Source organism: Amia ocellicauda, chromosome 1 (assembly GCF_036373705.1).
Source record: "Amia ocellicauda isolate fAmiCal2 chromosome 1, fAmiCal2.hap1, whole genome shotgun sequence".
NCBI lineage: Eukaryota > Metazoa > Chordata > Actinopteri > Amiiformes > Amiidae > Amia > Amia ocellicauda.
This window is the reverse complement of record NC_089850.1, coordinates 6,607,700-6,628,907: the sequence shown is the minus strand read 5'-3', so window position 1 is coordinate 6,628,907 and position 21,208 is coordinate 6,607,700. Positions and strand designations below refer to the sequence as shown.

General features: G+C 39.1%; 1 protein-coding gene across 2 annotated transcripts in view; it reads left to right on the top strand.

The window, feature by feature from the left end:
- Window positions 1–21,208, top strand: part of ephx2 (epoxide hydrolase 2, cytoplasmic) — a 117,627-nt gene that overhangs the window by 20,189 nt on the left and 76,230 nt on the right. For both annotated transcript variants that reach the window (XM_066710291.1, XM_066710232.1), the window contains 8 exons: window positions 4,634–4,793; window positions 6,969–7,159; window positions 8,361–8,483; window positions 11,458–11,532; window positions 11,867–11,962; window positions 12,662–12,740; window positions 17,587–17,621; window positions 18,610–18,636. In XM_066710291.1, coding sequence (XP_066566388.1) covers window positions 4,634–4,793; window positions 6,969–7,159; window positions 8,361–8,483; window positions 11,458–11,532; window positions 11,867–11,962; window positions 12,662–12,740; window positions 17,587–17,621; window positions 18,610–18,636 — 786 coding nt within the window. The remainder of the gene's footprint in view (window positions 1–4,633; window positions 4,794–6,968; window positions 7,160–8,360; window positions 8,484–11,457; window positions 11,533–11,866; window positions 11,963–12,661; window positions 12,741–17,586; window positions 17,622–18,609; window positions 18,637–21,208) is intronic.

Here is a 21,208-nt window from a genome sequence, read left to right as displayed (position 1 = left end):
CATTATCAACTATATCATATCATATCATATCATATCATATCATATGCTTTCTTGTGATCTTCAGCTGCGGTTACATGTTCAATGACATGATCTGCCTCATTTAAACCCATTGACTATCTCCAAGAATATGGTTTTCATTAAGATGCTCCTACATTTTTTCCAAAATTTTACAGGTAATGCAGGTGAGACTGATTGGTCTGTAATTTCCTGGCTCAGTTTTGTCTCCTTTCTTATGGATTGGTATGACATTTACCGTCTTCCAGTTAGTTGGTATATCCCCTGTTCTAAGTGTCATTTGGAATATTTTAGTTAATGATCTATAAATAATTCCCTTCCTTTCTTTAAGTACTGTTGGAAATATATCATCTAGTCCAGGTGATTTGTTTGTTTTCAATTCTGCTTGTCCCTTTAGTACCTCCTCCTCATTTATCCTAATCTCTTTTAGGATTTGCCTGGACTGATTGTTAACCTGTGGCATGTTATCTGTTTATTTATTTTGTAAAAACCTCTGTGAAATACTAATTTAGAACATTTGCAACATCTTGTTCTAGGAACATACTTCCAATGTTGCACTTTATCTGTTTCACTTGCTCCTTTATTGACCTCTTGCTGTTGTAGTATTGAAAAAAGCTCTTTGCATTAGTTTTATCTCTAAGAGCTATGTTTCTTTCTATTTCCCTCTTTGCTTTACTGATCCCTCGCTTAACATCTCTTTGCAGTTCAACATATTCTTTGTATTTTGTCTCTATCCTTTTTGTATGTCCAATAAACATTTTCTTTCTCTTTTTTTTGCTTACTTCTATTAAACCATTTTGGCCAATGTTTCTTGGTCCACAATTTGGTTTTGGTACGTATTTGTCCTCAGCCTCAAGTAGTATATTCTTAAAATATAACCATCAATTTTCAACTGAATCTGTATCCAGTGTGCTCCAGTCTAACTCTTCTAAGTGCCGCCTCATACCTTCAAGGTTTGCTTTTCTAAAATTGTAGACCATTGCTTTAGACTTGGTCCTTGTTTTTTGAAAGTCTGCCTCAAAGCTAACCATGTTGTGATCACAGTTTGCCATTGGTTCTCTAACTAGTGTCCCTCTGACTCTATATTGGTCATTTGAAAAGATCAAATCAATGCATGGTTGGTTCCCTGACAAATTAAGTTAGAAAGCAGTAGTTTTCCATCTCAGAAATAATTGCATCTCCTACTATAACTACCTCCCTGTTCTTGGGGGGAGTGGGCACCATGGTGCTCTGGTGCTCAACTGCCCTCCCATCATCCTCTGAGCCGTCACTGTCCAAACTCGGTGTCCAGCAGTTCAAACCTGTTGGGCATTTCTAGCTCATGGGTTGTCTCTCCTAAGGGGTGTGCTCGCCCTTTTCTGCAGTTATGACCTAGTGTAACCCAGCAGTTCTCCACACTTTCCTGCTCTAAGGGCTCAACCTTCCTAAGTTTTGGTGTGCACATCATTTCTCTAATGGGCTGATTGACCAATTCTTCCATATTACTAGTACAATGCTGAACAGCAAGTTGAGCCTCAAGATCACTGACTGATCTCTAGGACCTCAACATGCTGACAACGTTCACAGATGAAATCTTCCTGGATAAATTAATCCAAGAAGGCAACCATTCTGCAAACCTGACACTGTATTGGTCACATGCTTCTAAATGTATTAAGTTGTTGGTGCCCTAAACACTGTCTCTTGGTTTTTGTCTCCTAATTTAACTGCTTGACCTTCTTTTGTTACCAAGAAACAGCACAGCTGAAAGTAGAAACACAACAAAATAGCTCCTTCTCTCACCTGTCCTGTGTCTGACTTGGGTAACTCCTAAACACTTCTCTTCTTGAAATGAGGCAGGTGGAGTCACAGATCATATGGGAATAACTGAGGTCAAGTCATGGATGATGTAAAGTGTTATCTGATACCCTACTGTTTAAAATGCATTCTATAATTCTCATTAAAATCATCATTAATGCTATAAGCCTGGTCGTAAGTTTGGTTTCAAGATTGGGAGGGACATGGATTTCGGGGGGGGGCGTGGTTTGTGCGTAGTTGCCGAGCATGATCAGATTCATCATCATTCATATCGAGTGGACGGAAATGCTATCAATATTGGGGGGCTAATTTAATATCCCAAACAAGACCCACTTAATATAGAATGCAAAAATGCAATTTTGAGATCAAAAATAAACATTGTGCAAACAGAAAACTAAACTCACATTAATTGCACTATTATATTGTACTAAGTAATGAGTAATTGTACATGGTAATGTGTTTTATTTTATACCTATGCCTATGGCCATAATTACCTGAACATGTTGTGGAATGATTTCCTGTTCACAAAATGTGCCACATCTGGTGCTGAGGATGCCTTGATGGGGATCTGACTGTACAGCACAAATTAATTAATGTAGTCTGTAATACAATAACGATAGGATTACCTATTCATTGAATTGCATATAACCTTGTAGCAGCCGCTTAGCCAATATTTTGAACTGAGTATAGGAATGTGCCACTAGTGGAAAAGTGCAGCACTGTGCATATAGTCTGCATTCCTGTCAATGAACGGCTGTGCTGGGTGGTTTGGTAATGCTCAAGTAGATTTATTATGTTAATTATACCTTGCCAACTGAATCTATTGTGCTCAAATAGAACAATATGTGAATTATGCAAACTATATTTGCAATCTTTGATCTACTTAAAATTGCTCCTTGGTCTCTAAGGAAGGGTGTTGCCACTTTAGAGGGGTGTGTTGAGTGCTTTAACTGGGTAGAAGCACAAGCATTTCTGCACACATCTGGCTTACTCACAGTTAGCCTGCATTGGAGAAGCTTTATGATTAAGGATGTGTTGCTATAGTAACTTACTCAGCAGGACTTTAAACTTGCTTTGAGGAATGGAAAAAGCCAGACTTATAAAGTTATCCTCAAAGTAATCTGGCTAACTCGGTTAGCCAGCTACGAGGAATGGGGCACTGGGTTCTGTGTCCTAAGTTGCACACTTGCTCCCTACACCCTCAGAGTGTGTACTTGAGTGAGAGGGTGCAGGTGTAGGGCAAAGCTAAACGCATTCAATGGGACACAGGGCCTTTTAATTTTTAACCGAGAAAGTACCTATGCAATCTTGTGTTGTCAGATTATAGTTTTAAAGAATGGAGACTGCTATAGCATTTGCACTGTTCCTCTGCCTGTTCCTCAAGGATTCCGCCTCGCATGGGCAGGGAATGAGGGAGCAAGTGTGCGATTCGGGTCTGTTCACCGCCGCCGCCATGTTTTCGAATGAGCCAGCTACATCAGAGCAGACCAAGAGGAGCGTGTGCACTGAACATTAACTCATTCTGATTCATAATATAATCTAATACAACAAGCGTTCATATGGGTAATATTCTTTGCAAATCAGCGATATCCCTTTCTTTCAAATAATTACTATACAGGTAATTATTTAATTTGAGCTGGAACTCGGAGTGGTTCTGGTGCTGCACGAACTGCCCGGAGCGGAGCAGTTAAAAAAAAAAATTCTGCTCCAAATCCCTGCTTACAGTTTTAAATACACCAATGCCATGCTATCATACTACCAGAACAACACAGATTTTGGACTTTGGATCTTTGAATAAATTTTTCAGTTCTTAAAATGAATCTCCCTCACATTTCCTCATTTATCTGCCTGGATTACTTGCACCAAGACAGTCATTGCTGCTGTGGTGCTTCTGCTGTTGTTTTTGCCTGAACATTTCTTGCAAAACCACTACTTCATCCCCACCCTTTTGATTTACAGTTCTTGGGAACACCGGGCCTTTTTTAATCCTTGTGAACTACAGCCTATTTGTGGTTGCTACTTGTGCATTTGCCCCCATTATGCTATAAAACAGTGAAATGTGAGCCACCTATAAACAGACAAACCACTAAGGCTCTACATGAACATTACTTTCCCTTTGCCGTGTCTAGAAGGAATCTCATATTCAGAACTCTTATTATTAATTAAATCAAACACCTAAAATGGATCAACCTATTATTAATTTTGTCATTTTTACATTTTGAAAAACTTGAATGACTAGCTCAACTATCTTCTCTCAGTGGTGCGCTTTCTAGCTATGGGTGCAAGCTTTCTGTGCTGTAATTTTTAATTTAAAGAGAGTCTTTTCATAGCCCATTATGTAACTGTTACTGTCGGTCTGATTAGTTAAGTGTGCTAATTGTATTAATTGTTTTAATGCTAAGCAATTTAACTCCTTGCCTAGGTTGATGATTTACAGATTCCTATTAAAACCTGATGGATTGAAGTCCATCAGGGTTGTTTTGAAGAACACTGCCTTTTACTGCAGCATATCCACTTATGACATGTACTCAGGCTTGGTACTTTTCAACATTTATGTTGGTCGTTAATCCATGCCTGAATTTCAGTGAAATTGGACAGGGACATATGGTTCCTTCCATGTTAGCATGCTATTCCCTGACCCTCCCCCCCCCCCACACACACATACTGTACAGCTCTGGAAATAATTAAGAGACTTAACATTGATTTCTGAACTTGGAGTGGTCTGTTCCAGAGCTGTATTTTGGTAAACCCTTCATTTCACTCTGTTTGAGCTGTGTCTTTATTGAACATATTGCTTAAATGTGTGTATCGGCCTGTTTTTCAGATGGTTTCACAGTTTGAGGCGGAGTGCCATAAGAGTGCCAGAAATGAGGGATTCTCTCTGCCAGCTCAGTTCTCCATCCAGAAGCTCTTTAAGCAGCTCAGTGCTGCGTTGAAAGTCAATCAGCCCATGTTGGACGCAGCAGTGAAGCTCCGAGATCATGGTATGCGCTAAACCCACAGAAAGCTAGATAAGGCTGTCAGGAAGGTCACATGACCAACTTGTTTGATTTCTTGACCCAATCATTTCATCCAGCTGTTTCATGCTGGCTCTATATGTCTAGCTTAATCAATTTATTTGTATTATTTTCAAAACAAACCTATTAACGTTGACTAGATTAGAAATCTGTGATACAGTGTACAGTTAGGTCCATATGTATTTAGACAGTGATAATAGTGATAATAGTGACAATTGCCATAATTTTGGCTCTGTACACCACCACAATGGATTTAAATGGAAACAAATCAATATGTGCTTTAAGTGTAGACTTTCATCTTTAATTTGAGGGTAGTTACATCCAAATTGGGTGAATGGTGTAGAACTTACAACCATTTTTATATGTGGTACCCCCAATTTTAGGGGCTCAAAAGTAATTGGACAAACTAACATAATCATGAATTAAATTGTGAATTTCAGTACTTGGTTGCAAATCCAAGTCTGGTACCCATAGACATCACCAGATGCTGTGTTTCTTCCCTGGTGATGCTCTGCCAGGTCTGTACTGTAGCTGTCTGTAGTTCCTGCTTGTTCTTCGGGGCGTTTTGCCTTAAGTTTTGCATTAGAAATCAAACAAACCAATCAGAGAGATAACAAAAACATTAGGTATGGCCTAATCAACTATTTGGTAAATTCATAAAAAGAAAGAATGCACTGGTGAGCTCAGGAACACCAAAAGGCCCGGAAGACCATGGACAACAATTGTGGTGGATGACAGAAGAATTATTTCCCTGGTGAAGAAAAATTCCTTCACAACAGTTGGCCAGATCAAGAAAACCCTCCAGGAGGTTGGCATATCTGTGTCAAAGTCAACAATCAAGAGAAGACTTCACCAGATGTAAACAGGAAACAGGAAGACCAGATTAGAGTTTTTCAAAAAACATCTAAAGAACCCTGTACAGTTCTGGAACAACATCCTATCAACTGTGAAGAGTATGGAGAAGGGAAGGAACTGCTCATTGATCTGAAGCAGACCACCTCATCTGTGAAGCATATTATGGCATGGGCATGTATGGCTGCCAAGGGAACTGGTTCCTTTGTATTTACTGATGATGTGACTGCTGACAAAAGCAGCAGGATGAATTCTGAAGTGTTTAGGGCTATATGATCTGCTCAGATTTAGCCAAATGCTTCAAAACTCATTGGACGGTGCTTCACAGTGCAGGTGGACAATGACCTGAAGCATATTGCGAAAGCAACCCAAGACTTTTTTAAGGCAAAGAAGTGGAATGTTCTGCAATGGCCAAGTCAATCACCTGACCTGAATCCAATTGAGCAGCGTTTCACTTGCTGAAGGAAAAACTGAAGGAAAAACGCCCCAAGAACAAGCAGGAACTAAAGAAAGCTACAGTACAGCATGACAGAGCATCACCAGGGAAGAAACCCAGCATCTGGTGATGTCTATGGGTTCCAGGCTTCAGGCAGTCATTGACTGCAAAGGATTTGCAACCAAGTATTGAAACTCACAATTTAATTAATGATTATGTTAGTTTGTCCAAATATTTTTGAGCTCCTAAAATGGGGGGGACCACATATAAAAATGTGTGTAATTGTTTCCTTTCAAATCCATTGTGGTGGCGTACAGAGCCAAAATGATGACATTTGTGTCACTGTCCAAATATTTATGGACCTAACTGTATAATAAAATACTTATATAAGAAAATATGACTTTCAGTTTCTGAAAGTATGGGTTTTTATTGTATTACCCTTTTATCTCTTAAGAAGGTGCTGCATTAATGCAATCACCCTGAAATTACTTTAGTCTTTATATGGTACTTGGTAGGCAGTGTTAGTTTCTGCATTGGTTTAAACACAGAAAAAGAAGGGAAAAAATTGGAAAACATACTCTGCTATCTGCTTTCATGTATCATAAAATACAAAAATATAATATGTAGTAACTGCAAATGGAAACAAGGGAACATTTTAATGTTTTTGTGTTTTAAGCCCTAAGAGTGTGTGTATAATGTGTGTCTGCGTGCAAACAAAATGCTAAAGGCACCTTCTGTCAGTTAAACCATATATATTCTATACAGGAAACTACAGATACAGCAGAGTGTAATCACATGATTTAACCTTCAGCTGAAATAGTACAGCTCTAATGACTATCATTTGAACCCTGCAGGGTTTGCCACTTGTGTGCTGACCAACAACTGGGTGGATGACTCGGCTCAGCGAGAGCGAACGGCGCAGATATTGTCCACTCTCAGCGGACACTTTGATCTGATTGTGGAATCCTGCCGTGTGCGCATGAGGAAACCTGAGGCCTCCATCTACTCCTACACCCTGGACAACCTGAAGACCAAACCCCAGGAGGTCAGGACCTCATTGACACAGCAGGGTGAAAGCTATGAGCCCTGCGCTGAAATATTGTCCGCTCGTTAATCAGGACTCTTCATGATTGGGTGAATGTATTGAATGATACAGAGTGATGGGAGTGAATTGGCCCTTCAAATAGGTCAGCTTTATATAGATCCCCTTCCACCTATCATTTTTCTTGTCAACAACATCGTTTCATTGTTTTGTTAAGCTCTACTATAGTTGCCCCTGAGATTTTTTTAACATATCTTGGTATTTATATGAATTATGAGCACTACCTCAGCCCTATGAACCTTCACGGCAGTCCCTGAGCGTTCTGCTTCCTGAGGAGTCTGAACACCCAAAACACTGAGAATGTATTTAGTAAACTGGCCACTCACTCGATGTCATTGAAATGTAAAGAGAAGCTAAAGGTATAAACTTCCTTTTGATCTCAGTATGGCACTTTGTTTCCTTATTGCCAGTTTCTCATGAAATCTAAAATATCGTTTTTATTTAGTGAGTTTATTAGTCGCCCAAAACAAACTTCAGAATGTGAAAAAATACACAAGAAAGAAATTCTAAAAAAGCAGGTATTAGTGATAATATTGAATGTTTCCATGAGAACTGGTATCTTGCTTCCTAAATAAAGATGTAAAGTGCAGATGCAGATCAAACTTAAACGATTGAATGCATGTTTGTTTCTGCTATGCAGACACTTTGAGGTGGCAAACTGCTTTAACAGAGTGGTCAAATGCATTGTATATCATCTATAAAGGCTGCAGAATGCATATTTTAAATGTAACACACAAGCTCATGTCCTGAGGAAAAATAATAGAATAGTACTGCTAAAAATAGGTTCTTGTCTCATCTTAATGCTGAGAAAAACAAATTAAAAGTTGTTATAGTATGAAAAACCAGATACACACATTCTTTGTTTGTGTATAATGTATACTTGTATACATATTTTTCATTGTTTTATGTATACAAGTCAGTAATTTGTTTGGTGCATGAGAAACAGGGATATTCTTCTATTTCAACATATGTGGCAGGTTGCTCAGAGTTTTCTCTCTTGAGCACCACTTCTACGACTGGTTGATTCCCCCATATCTGTCAGTGTTCCATTTTAATTCAGTTAATATCTGTAAGACCAGCATTGGAGTGACTTTGCATGATTCACTCTCAGAGTAACAACTACTGTATGTGTTTGATGTTGCAGACCATCTTTCTGGATGACATAGGAGCCAACCTGAAGGTTGCTCGCGACATGGGCATGGCCACCATTCGGGTCAGGGACACCCACGAGGCTCTGATGGAGCTGCAGACTCTTTCGGGAGTGGAGGTAGAGTATGGGGGACTCTGTAACGTTGGCTGTCTCTGAGCAAGACAACATTGTTATCGAGGTATCATCATCCAATGTCTGTGGGCATACAAAACATTACAGGCCATTTACAGGGGTAACTTCCTTCCTAGTTGTTTGTGATCAATAAATAGTAACTTATTATATTCCTTAATCAAACTGTTAGTAGATCCCTTTCATATCACATCTGTTCTACCATTATCAAACCTCTTATTGCTCTGTAGACTATTGTATAGTGGAATGCACATTAATTTACATTTCCTATTGCTGCATCTTCTGTAGTTTACATTAGTTTACATACAAAGTCTATTAGGATTGGTAAAATCCCTGACAAGTGTCAAAATAGGTTAATCATTGATTTTCTAATGTGATTGAGGGCTTTAAACCATGCTCAGCAACATTTTTAAAAAAGTGGCAAATTATACAACATTTGTATAATAATACTATAAAATTGCATGTACTGTAGGTAACTACATTCTAGAGAAACATATCATCAAAACAAATAATACACAATTAAATGTTTATGTTAAATGAATTGGATTTGCATTTGATATGTATTGAAATTGAGCTATGATATGTTATTACATGAATTCCAGTAATTACATCAGCACATTGAGGGAGCCATGTCAATGGTAGTGTGGTCTGGGTAATGCATGTGTTTTGGCAGAACATCACATGTCAAGAAAAATGAGAGCACAATTAACACAGCTTATGAGAAGACGCAATTAGATCTATCTTATTGGAATACTATATTACTTAGAATATGTGATTTGAACTTGAAAAACCTATTTCTGCTGTCTGATTGCAGATCATAGATGTGTCTTGTATGCAAAGCTTAATGAAGGATTCATTTTGAGGTATTATCATTCAATTAACAGTCAACTAATTATTTTGCTCACATTTAATGGAGGCACAGTAGAGAAGATTGAAATGCATAGCTAAACAAAATCTGCACATAGTTTTCTTCATGCAGAATTGCTTTCTATGACCACTAAACTCTGAGCTGAATATAGCTCAGCATATAGAACTGACATAGAGTTCAGTTCCTCTTTGTAGCTCGGCGGTTTGAGCCACTGTCCCTCTAGATATGCATACAGAAGTGCTGAGAGGAAATAGCATTATGAATCTACTGTGAACTTACAATGCAGCTGCAGAGCTTTTTAAGAACCTGCAGTGGACCACGTGTGCAGAGTTAACCATGAGGAGAAGTAGAGTGAAGAACTGTGAAGAATTCAGTGTGAATATATATGTCACAAACATTTAACACGCTTGGCAGAATATAGTTTTCCAATTTACCAGACGTTTATGTGTAACATATATGTCACGCTGGGTTCTTAATGGGAAAAGGCCTGTATTTTCCTTTTCTTTTTTTCTCGATACTGGTTGCATATTGATAGATCAAAGTTTATGAATCTAATTAATTAATTTTAAACTGAAATTCCCTGAGGTTAGAGAAAGATAAAAAAGTTTCCAATTGGCCAATTCACTGTTTTTGAAATGAGGAATCCCTAGCTCATTATTCTACATGGTATATTGCACATGTGGAATAATTATATATTTGTCAGTGTTGTACTGTATAACATGACTGTTACATGTATTATTTGTAATATATTTTTTATGTTGCTGAAGAAAACAACAGTGTTGCCTATTAAAGTATTTCATACTGAAGGAACAAATTCTATATTTTAAGCTTATTCTAAATCCTAATATACACAAAACCAATACTGATTTCAACCATTGCCCAACGCAGAGTAAACCATTCAATAGCAGCATTTTTAAATGTTTTTCTTAGTTTATTTATTGATTTTATTTATTAAGTCAGGCTTTAGTGAGATCAAATGTCTGTTTATAGTGATTTATGATCGGAATCTGAATATGAATCTGTCAATACCTTAATGTATTACTGCCTTTAAACATATCTTAAACATTGACTTTAATACCCCTGCTTTAATACCGCTTCATTACTATTATCTTGGACAAACAGGAGTGAACTGGATTGGCACCTGAGTTACCCCTGTATTCTTCCTTAAAAACATGACCTCTAGCATCAATACCCATCTGTTAAAAGCCTTTGTCGTGTATTATAAAATGGGTTTTCAGCAAATTGGAAGTGGTTGTCATTGTAAAATAAATAAAAATAAAAATGTTACTGTGTTGAATGGAGCATTAGCGTTTAAAAACCTGCATGGGTTTCCTGCTTTTACTTTAAGATGACACTTTATTATGTACAGAATACATGTAGTATATGTTGTTGCTTACACATGCTTTTGATTCTAATGTTGATTTATGTCCTGTCCAGGTAATCAGTCACGACAAATAGATCCCGGGACAGCTTTATAATCTTTACATTTGTGCTTAATTGGCAACACCGTTAGAATGTTGACTTACAGAATACAAATCAGATTGCCGACGACTCATCATAAAAACAACTACTGAAAAGGGGGCCCTTCAAACTCACCACACCAGTGTGTCTTGATTGAACCAATCCTAATTAAAATGAAACCTCGATGAAGTTGCAGTCGCCCCCTTTCTGCACTTGGTTGACTGGAATCTTTCATCGTCTCTGGGATGAATCTGTGCTCCACAATAAATAGTATAAGCTGAGTAATGAACAGCATTAATTCAGTTGAATGTGTCACCCATTGACATTCCCTCAAATGGAGGTTGTTCCTACACTTTGGACTACGACCACATGTATCTCCCCAGAGAATCAAATGTGAGCCCACTGTGATGTGGAGACCCAAGAGTTTGCACAGATGAAGACTCCCTCTGTCTATCACCTTCCCCTTCCTCTCTCTCTCTCTCACTGTCTCTTGCCCTTCCCCTCCCTCGCTCTCCCTCTCTCTCTCAGTTCCCATTCCCTCACTCTGGATACATATTTGTGTACAGCTTTTGGATGTGTATAGGTGTCTGTTACATCCGTTTACACCTTTCTGTGTTTCTTTGTGTCTCCAAGCTGCTGAAGCCAGAAGACATGCTTCCCTCTTCCTGCCATCCTGATGATGTCTCTCATGGGTTTGTATCCATTAAGGTAAAGACCTGGAGCTGAGTCTTTCTCTTTTTTTGTACCTCTAATCATGTGATAATCATTCTGGCCTAATTCTGTATATTACCATTTGAGTGAGATGGATGGTAAATGATAGCTGACAGCACCTCGCCACGCCAGTGTGACATGGCAGCTGTCCGAGGGAATTGACTGGTTCAGTGGGTCATCAGTATAACTGCCTCTGAATGATGGCAGGTGTTGTGTTAATCAGAATCACAGATTCCCAGACATGGCACTAGACATCCCCCAAACCTTTTCCTGTCCATAGAGATGAAGACCTAATTTTTCACTGTCTAATCACTGTTGCTCTTTTCTTCAGCCTGGAGTGAGGACCCATTATGTTGAAAAAGGAGATGGGCCACCTGTCCTACTTTGCCATGGATTCCCTGAGAACTGGTACTCCTGGAGATACCAGGTACACCTGAGCTTCTCACACCTGCTGAGAGAGGAATCTCTCACTGCCGTATGACAATCACAGCAGCCAAATTACAAAGGGGCCTTACCGAGACCGTGGCTTCCTCTGGGACCTCATTCATCTCGCCACAGAACCAACCACATGGTTTTCAAAAGGGGCGGGATCTGCAGTTTGTGCAGAAGGGATTTTTAAAGCTGGATTTATGGAGCTCAATCACATAATATATATTTTTATGTTTTGAAGATCACACTGTAGATGCATCTGCTCCCATTTTAACTCCCTTTATTGCATTGACAGTAATACTTATCAGGGAATACTGTACACTGCTCTGTAGTGTACTGCATAAAGTGACTGCTGCTTTTTGCATTTCGGTGATTATTTGTAATTGTTGTTTACTGATTTCTGAAGTTTACCACCTTACCTGATTGCCATGTTTGAAGCAGGTTTCCCTTATGTAATGGTGTTTATCTCAGATGAGGACCCTTGAGGTCTTGTTTATAAGTCCTTCTGAAAATGTAATTCCACTTGCATGTAAAACTATAACTTTGAATAGATAGCTAGGACAATTATATTTGTAATGTTGTAGTTAGTAACCCAAATATAGCTTGCACGTGAAGGTAGTGATTGTCATAATGCATCTACGCAATGCAGATTTTTTGTCTCTGTAACCAAGCTGGGGCTCCACACACTGTTTTGCAGATCCCGGCCCTGGCAGAGGCAGGATTCAGGGTTCTGGCTTTGGACATGAAGGGTTATGGGGAATCGACAGCGCCCCCTGGTGAGTTCAATTTCATCAGCAGCTACACAAAACTGAAACCAGAGGATCATTAAAAACAGACTTCCGTCTGTTAAGCAGTTGAATAAATGAATCCAGATGATGTCAATCAGCAATCTGCAATCTGCTGGGCGGCAGAGAGGAAATGCAATGTTTAACCCTTTGAGTGGGATGTCAGGGAGATTCAAGGTTATTATCCATTGTGTTGTAAGTGCTGCAGGAGAAGAAGGTTTAAACATCCTAGACTGAGACATTCAGTTTATGGAAATGCTGTATTTGCCTGGCAGTCAGAATCCTTGTGCTTTCAATCCAGCCATTGTAAGTTGATTTTCTTTTTCCTGCATCTGTGCTTCATAAGCCTTATTCCACTGCTATTGATGTATTTAGGCAGCTGTATAACGTTTTGAGAAACGTATTGGTTTCTGATCCTGGAGTCCAGTCAAGTTAACTCCGTGGCAATACGTTTGAAAAACTGCCTCAAAGACCACTGACCCACATGAAACCCTGACACAATCAAGATACACCTGGGATTAATTTTAACATGTGACAGTGCTCTGCTCATGTTGTGTTGTGTTTGTCACTTTCCATTGACTTACAACAATTTACAAATGTCTCTGTCAAATCAGTGATCACAGCTGTATGATGGGCCTGTATTGCTCTATATGTCTGTCTCCTCATTGCAAATACCTCATATTAAATATGCATTTTTGATAATCCTAACATATATTAACAATAAAATTGTCCCTCACTGTTGGAGGATATGTCATTTGTAGCCAGTGGGTGAGTTTAGATTTATTTAAAAAATGTATTTATATAAATTTCATTGGAGTGTCTTGATTTGTGAACTTGTGGTTTCTGACAAATAGGCCAGGATTTGAAGTATTGAATCTATGAGTTTCACGGCACCTTATTCATGATTGAAAATCCCAGCTGAGGTTCAGGAAATTATTGCATCTTTGGATGGAACAGTCCAGTGTTCATTTCTTTATTTTTTAATACTACATAGTATATGAAATGTTTTAGAGAGATTGCCCAGGGAGTCAGGAAATGCTTAATCTTTAGTATCAGCCAGAGAGTAAATTGCAGAGTTTATCAGACTATGCACAGCACTTCTCATTAAAGTGACATAAATCGACCACTCTAAAACATGAAACAGTTAACATTTTCTGCAGATACCTGGGAGACCTTCTGTACAGCTATTTCTATTACTATTTTCTGGATAGACTATTGAAAAGCTTCAGGGCTGCAGGTCTTGGGGTTCAAGCAATCAAAGTGTCTCAGGTCCCCCAGACTTGTAAAAGGTCACTTAAAGTTCTTGACTCTCTGCCAGTTTCAGGAGTTGCAAATAGAAGCTGTTCCTCATCTGCTTTGCTTGTCAGAAGCTGGTGTCCCCACTTTCAACAGCAGGTTAACTGTGATTGATTAGATTCCTCTTTAAGGGTGGAGAGCGGGAGAGGGAGAGAGAGAAAAAATGAGTCTCCATTGATCTCCTATTGAATTAATTCTGCCATAATAACAGCATTTTTGGCTTCCTTCCCTTGATTACCAATGCCTCAGAATAAACATGAACAACTCCTAAAGAAAACAAGCAAACTTTGGAGCACCGTCTGCTTCTGTATCAAAAAGGCATCTGTAGGAGAGACTGAGTTCTCCATGAATATAGACATTGACCTGATTGGTACATAATATATTGTGAAATAAACTTCAACACAAATCCAGGCCTTGACTTTTTGATGACCATTTTTACGCTGAGGAAGAGCAATTTTCAATCAAAGCAATTAATGCAAAATATATTAACATACAGTTAGGGAAAAAAGTATTTGATCCCCTGCTGATTTTGTATGTTTGCCCACTGACAAAGAAATGATCAGTCTATAATTTTAAAGGTAGGTGTATTTTAACAGTGACAGACCGAATAACAACAAAAAAATCCAGAAAAATGCATTTCAAAAAAGTTATACATTGATTTGCATGTTAATGAGGGAAATAAGTATTTGACCCCTTCGACTTAGTACTTGGTGGCAAAACCCTTGTTGGCAATCACAGAGGTCAGAGGTTTCTTGTAGTTGGCCACCAGGTTTGCCCACATCTCAGGAGGGATTTTGTCCCACTCCTCTTTGCAGATCCTCTCCAAGTCATTAAGGTTTCGAGGCTGACGTTTGGCAACTCGAACCTTCAGTTCCCTCCACAGATTTTCTGTGGGATTAAGGTCTGGAGACTGGCTAGGCCACTCCAGGACATTAATGTGCTTCTTCTTGAGCCACTCCTTTGTTGCCTTGGCTGTGTGTTTTGGGTCATTGTCATGCTGGAATACCCATCCACGACCCATTTTCAATGCCCTGGCTGAGGGAAGGAGGTTCTCACCCAAGATTTGACGGTACATGGCCCCGTCCATCGTCCCTTTGATGCGGTGCATCCTGTCCCCTTAGTAGAAAAACACCCCCAAAGCATAATGTTTCCACCTCCATATTTGACGGTGGGGATGGTGTTCTTGGGGTCATTCCTCCTCCTCCAAACACGGCGAGTTGAGTTGATGCCAAAGAGCTCGATTTTGGTCTCATCTGACCACAACACTTTCACCTAGTTCTCCTCTGAATCATTCAGATGTTCATTGGCAAACTTCAGACGGGCCTGTACATGTGCTTTCTTGAACAGGGGGGCCTTGCGGGCAGGATTTCAGTCCTTCACGGCATAGTGTGTTACCAATTATTTTCTTGGTGACTATGGTCCCAGCTGCCTTGAGATCATTAACAAGATCCTCCCGTGTAGTTCTGGGCTGATTCCTCACCGTTCTCATGATCATTGAAACTCCACGAGGTGGGATATTGCATGGAAACCCAGACCGAGGGAGTCTGACAGTTATTTTGTGTTTCTTCAATTTGCGAATAATCGCACCAACTGTTGTAACCTTCTCACCAAGCTGCTTGGCGATGGTCTTGTAGCCCATTCCAGCCTTGTGTAGGTCTACAATCTTGTCCCTGACATCCCTGGACAGCTCTTTGGTCTTGGCCATGGTGGAGAGTTTGGAATCTGATTGATTGATTGCTTCTGTGGACAGGTGTCTTTTATACAGGTAACGAGCTGAGATTAGGAGCACTCCCTTTAAGAGAGTGCTCCTAATCTCAGCTCGTTACCTGTATAAAAGACACCTGGGAGCCAGAAATCTTGCTGATTGATAGGGGATCAAATACTTATTTCCCTCATTAACACACAAATCAATGTATAACTTTTTTGAAATGCGTTTTTCTGGATTTTTTTGCTGTTATTCTGTCTCTCACTGTTAAAATACACCTACGATTAAAATTATAGACTTATCATTTCTTTGTCAGTGGGCAAACGTACAAAATCAGCAGGGGATCAAATACTTTTTTCCCCCACTGTATATGTAACCTGTATAATCAAGCCCTTATTCAAACGAAAGAGTTTTACAATGTGTCCTGCCTTGGGCTCCTCAGACACTTTGGAGCCGCTCTGACGTCACCTGTGAAGTGGAGATCTGACACAAAGCATGTTGCTACTTGTGCTTCATTTCCTGTGTGTTATAATTGTGTTGCTCTTCACAAGGATGCAATACAATTGGACCTGATGGGAAGACTCTCAAGTTGCTTATTTTTTAATCTTTGAACAAGTTGACCTGGATCTTTATTGGGACTGTATTCAAAATCTGGGGGTTCAGTCAGTTTGCCCCACCTTCAGTAGCGAACTGGCAAACCAATATAGTTACGCACACAAACCACTATAGTATACAACCCAATATAGTATGCACAAGTACACACACAAACCAATATAGTGTACATGTAAACCAATATAGTGCACATTTAAACCGATCTAATACACGCAAACCAATATAGTATGCTCAAGTACAAACAAAAAACAATATAGTACACACACAAACCAATGTATTATGGCCTGTTTGGGATCCCATTGAGTCCTGAGAAAACACGAAAATGAACCACAAAAATGAACCTGAGTTTGTGAACTGAGCATGTTTGTACTCAAGTGTGAACAGCAAGCTCATTGATACATTGTTTCAAAGCAATGAACCGAAACAATTTATTTTGGAACTAACCCAGTGTGATGGGGTAACACGTTTGCCTGTATAGAGATAGTATATTTTGCATGATTTATTGGTATATAACATCTGACATATGTGTGACAATAGTTAACATTACATACGCCAACCTGTTGGTTCATCACTAACACAGAATTGCTGCGACTATATTATTTTCAACCATTTCTAACAACCTGGGCTGTTTCTCGTTACGGTCACAAGTTCTTGGTCAAAGGTGGCTTGGTGTTGCAGTCGCAAAAATTCGGCCCTATTCTAATTGGTTACGTCAGTTAGATGAGCACTGCGTCGTCCATGCGTCATTTGCTGGCAATCATTTTCCTGCTCCATTCACACAGACACGTTGCCGGAAAATTGCCAGAAGTTAGACTAGGAACCTTGCCAAAAAATTGCCGGCAACGATTTGTGGGCAATAACCCATTCACACAGACACAGACCACCTAATTGCCGGCAATTGTTTCAGTGTGAATGGGGTTTTAGATCCTTTCCTCTTGCCATGTTGATCCAAGATCGAGATCAACTGGCCTGTTCAGAATTTGTATACATGCCACACAGCATGACAGGATGTTAATTGCTTAATTGTATCATGCAGTACACCTGTTTGGAGGCATCTGCATTCGTTATGTTCCTCCACTCATTTATTCAGGTTTTTCTTTTAATTTGTCACCTGTCTGTGACCATCCTTTTTAGTGCTTTCTGTGGATTTCCGTCATTGTGTTTGAGAAACCTGAATCAAGCTGAGAGTGATTGTCATTATTTTTCTTTTGTTTTTCTCTGCAGACATAGAGGAGTACTGTCAGGAACAGATTTGCAAGGTATGGCTCCGCATACTGCTCCATTTAATATAGTCTTCCGAGTGGTTTATGGTCGAGTTGTTTGGATCTTATATCATTTCAGACAGTGGCATCAGGAAAGATGTATCTTCTGACTTTTTCTTTCACTCACTGTGATTACATTTGTACAACGGATGATCAATGACTTAGTCCGACCTTGCATTTTTTAGAAACATACATGTTATTTGCAGGAGTCTCTACCCATGGCTGAGGTTTTGTCAAGCGGTGAGGTGTGCTGGACAGTTAAAATGTTCAAATGAATAACTTCAGTGGACACCCTGTTTTAAAAGACATTTATTTATTATGGTTAATCCTGTGCCTCTAAATATCCTAACTCCAGGTTTAAATCATACATGTAGAGAGAACAAAAAGACTTTCACCGCATTGGCATTATAATTGCAATACAGTCCACTTTTGTTTGCAAATACCTGGTGTAGCTTTACACTTACATCAGTTCAAAGACAAAGCAAAGTGCTGCACCTGCCTGGGATTGGCCAATTGGCAAGTTCTGCAGTTTTGTTTCCTCAGGGGGTGTGACATGTACCATGTTTTATTCATTTTTCAGAGGCTTATCTTATCTTTCCACTCTGCCTCTCTCCAAAACAGCAGTACTGTAAAAGCCCTGTCAAGTTGTCCGGCAGAATTGCTTCCTGTTGTCATCAATTGAATCATCTCCAGGCCCCGACACATGGTGTGTCCAGGGATGTGGATCAAGATGATTTATGTTGATAAAAGACAAGGAGCGATCAGACCTGAAGATGTTTTAACTTCTGCTTCAGCCCATGTTGGAGGCAGAGCTGCTTTATCATCCTTTTGCATAAGACACCACTATTTTATGCAAGGTTGACTTTTACTGCAGCCTCTGTGTTAAGTGTGGAGCCACCTTGTTCCGTGAGAATGTGCTGGGTTTCTGTGAACGTGTTGAATTGATAGAACTGTAATCTATTTGTGTTGCTTTCTCTTTTTTTAGGATTTGGTGACCTTCATGGATAAAATGGTAAGAGATGCTGTTTTGTGTCAGTTAGAGTGGGAGAGAGGGGTAACATTCATTAAGAGAAACAAATTGGGTGAAAAGCCTTTTCCTTCAGTGCTTCCGAGCTAACAGTCACACTTCTGCATGAGCATCTGCCTCTGGCCCTGTGTGAAGTAGGTGTTTCTATGCGTTTAAAACTGCTCTGTTTCTGTGCTCGCCATAGTTTCATGTATGACTCGGCTGCTCATTTTAAAATGCCACATTGGCCCTGTTTTACACCCCTTCTCATTGAAATGTGCAGAGGATAAATGTAATCTGTGGCCATAAAATGTAACTCACTGAACACTGCTGTTCAGGTTCATCTTGAGAGGTGTGCTTAATGGCTTGTTATCAGGTTATTTTATAGTCTTTGTCACTCTCTGGATATGAGGAATATGGCATACCACTAGAGATGGAGTAGTTGCTGAGCTGTATAATCACTCGGCACAGGTTTCAGATTCCTTGTAAGATTCCTTCCTTGTAATTATTCATGTGTGAAAAAGGGTAGGGTTATCTCTCTAAATTGGGGAACGCTGTTCAAAAGGATGCCAAGAAAGCAACTGAAAATAAATTGACAAAAGCCTTCAAAGTATGAGAAAATAACTTAATATGGGGAGCAAAATTAAGACACGTCATAGTGATTTTGTGTATTCAACTAATGACAAAAAATTGTTGGAGCATGTATGGTTCAAATGGGAAAGTAGCAAAGAATGAAATGTTCCTCACATTGATTGTGACAGATTTTATATGAGCAATTTCTTTCTCAGTGAGATTATCAATGTCCCAGTAAGGTACTTGCTTTTGTCATTTTTCAAATAACAAAGAGAATTGGAGGTAAACACAGGAAATGACAACCACAATCTCATTACATTAGATATATTTATCCAAAAGCCCTACTAGTAGAGTATAAAACAATGATTTACAGTTTTAAAAGAGCAGACTAATTGGGTAATAACATTTAGGAGAAATTAGATATTCAAAAAACATATGTACAAAAATTGTTTTTTTTCCCCCAAAAAAATAAGCAAGTACTCTAAGGCTAGAACATTAATACAAATATTAGACAACAAAATAATCAAAGATTGTCCAAAATTACACTACATTGCAAGGGAGCCAAGAGAGAAAGAAATACAGTATTTTTAGGGGGTAAAACTGTTCAAAAGTTGTTGTTTCTCAATTCTCAATCACAATAGCTTGAAATCAGTAAGGAAATCCGTAACATGTCTTAGAGGCCCAAATGGATTAAGTGTATAAGATAGGCAAATAATTGAAAATCTTCTAAACAATTTCTACACAGTTTCTCAAAAGAAAAAAAAGCAGAAGATGCCACAGCTTGCAAAATGATCCCACTTTAAAATGATCTCAGAATAACAGGATTGTGACACTGAAGGTTGTAGAAAACAATTACATTACTTTCAGTTGGCACTTTGCTCTGTACTTTTCATCTAAGGAGTGGAGTGTAAAGTGATTCTGTAACATGCTTGGGTGACCTACTAGACCACCTGGTCTCACCTCTACCTCTACTTCTCATCTGTATCAATGGAAATGGTGGCCACTTGTGAAGAGTAACCTGCAGATAATCAGATTAGGGTTTGTTATACAACGTTAATCTCTGCCACTTCCACATACTAGCTGAATGGACTTTTTCTTGGCCTAGACGCTCAGAATGTCAAAGATTAAATGAAAAGATACATCATTTACTGATTTGGGATGTTTCAACGGAGGGATGTACTGATGTTTTTTTTTTTTTCGTGATCAACAGCGAAGTCATCCTTGGAGTTCTCAATGCCTTATTCTATTGCCTTGCTTTACACAGAAAGCTTACAATGCAGGTACTCAGTTCTGCCCTTTCAGCTAAACTGCAGTGTAAGGCAAAGAGCACTTCTGTTTTAGAGGGGCAAACATAATATGTCTGACCTGCTCTTTATTTTCCACCAGCTTGCTTCATATGTAAAATGAGATTGAAAAATATGTTTTTATGAAAGGAAATGTATTGATTCAGATGTGTAGACTTCCCAATCCCTGAGATATTCGTGTTGAATTAATATTATCTCCGATGTTGATTATGCTTCCAGTTAACACATTACACATCCAAGAACAGCTCAGGTGTCTGACTTTTTATAATTCTTAATCATTAAATGATGACACAAAAACATTGCACATAATCTTACAACTACTACAGAAATTGAATAGTTAGTAGAAATACTCTTCAGTAGTTTGTTAAAGACAACTACATTTGAGTCTGATGAAATTCTGTGTCAAATTCTCAATCTGCTTGTACTAACTTTCCTTGACAAATGTGTTCTCCCTGCTAATGTCACATCTGGCTTGACAGGGCCACCCTTCTCCCTCGGGGCATATGAAACAGGAAGGGACAGAACAGTGTGTTTGACACTAGATAAATAGCCCTTTGCTTTGAAAAAGTAAAGGGATGACAAAGTCAGCATCCTCTCACCTTGTGCCGTGACTGAGGTTAACTGTCTGCTATTTAGAGAGGGGAATATGAGACACTTCTAGGTTGAATAACCAATATACAGTATGCCAGTGCCAGCACAAA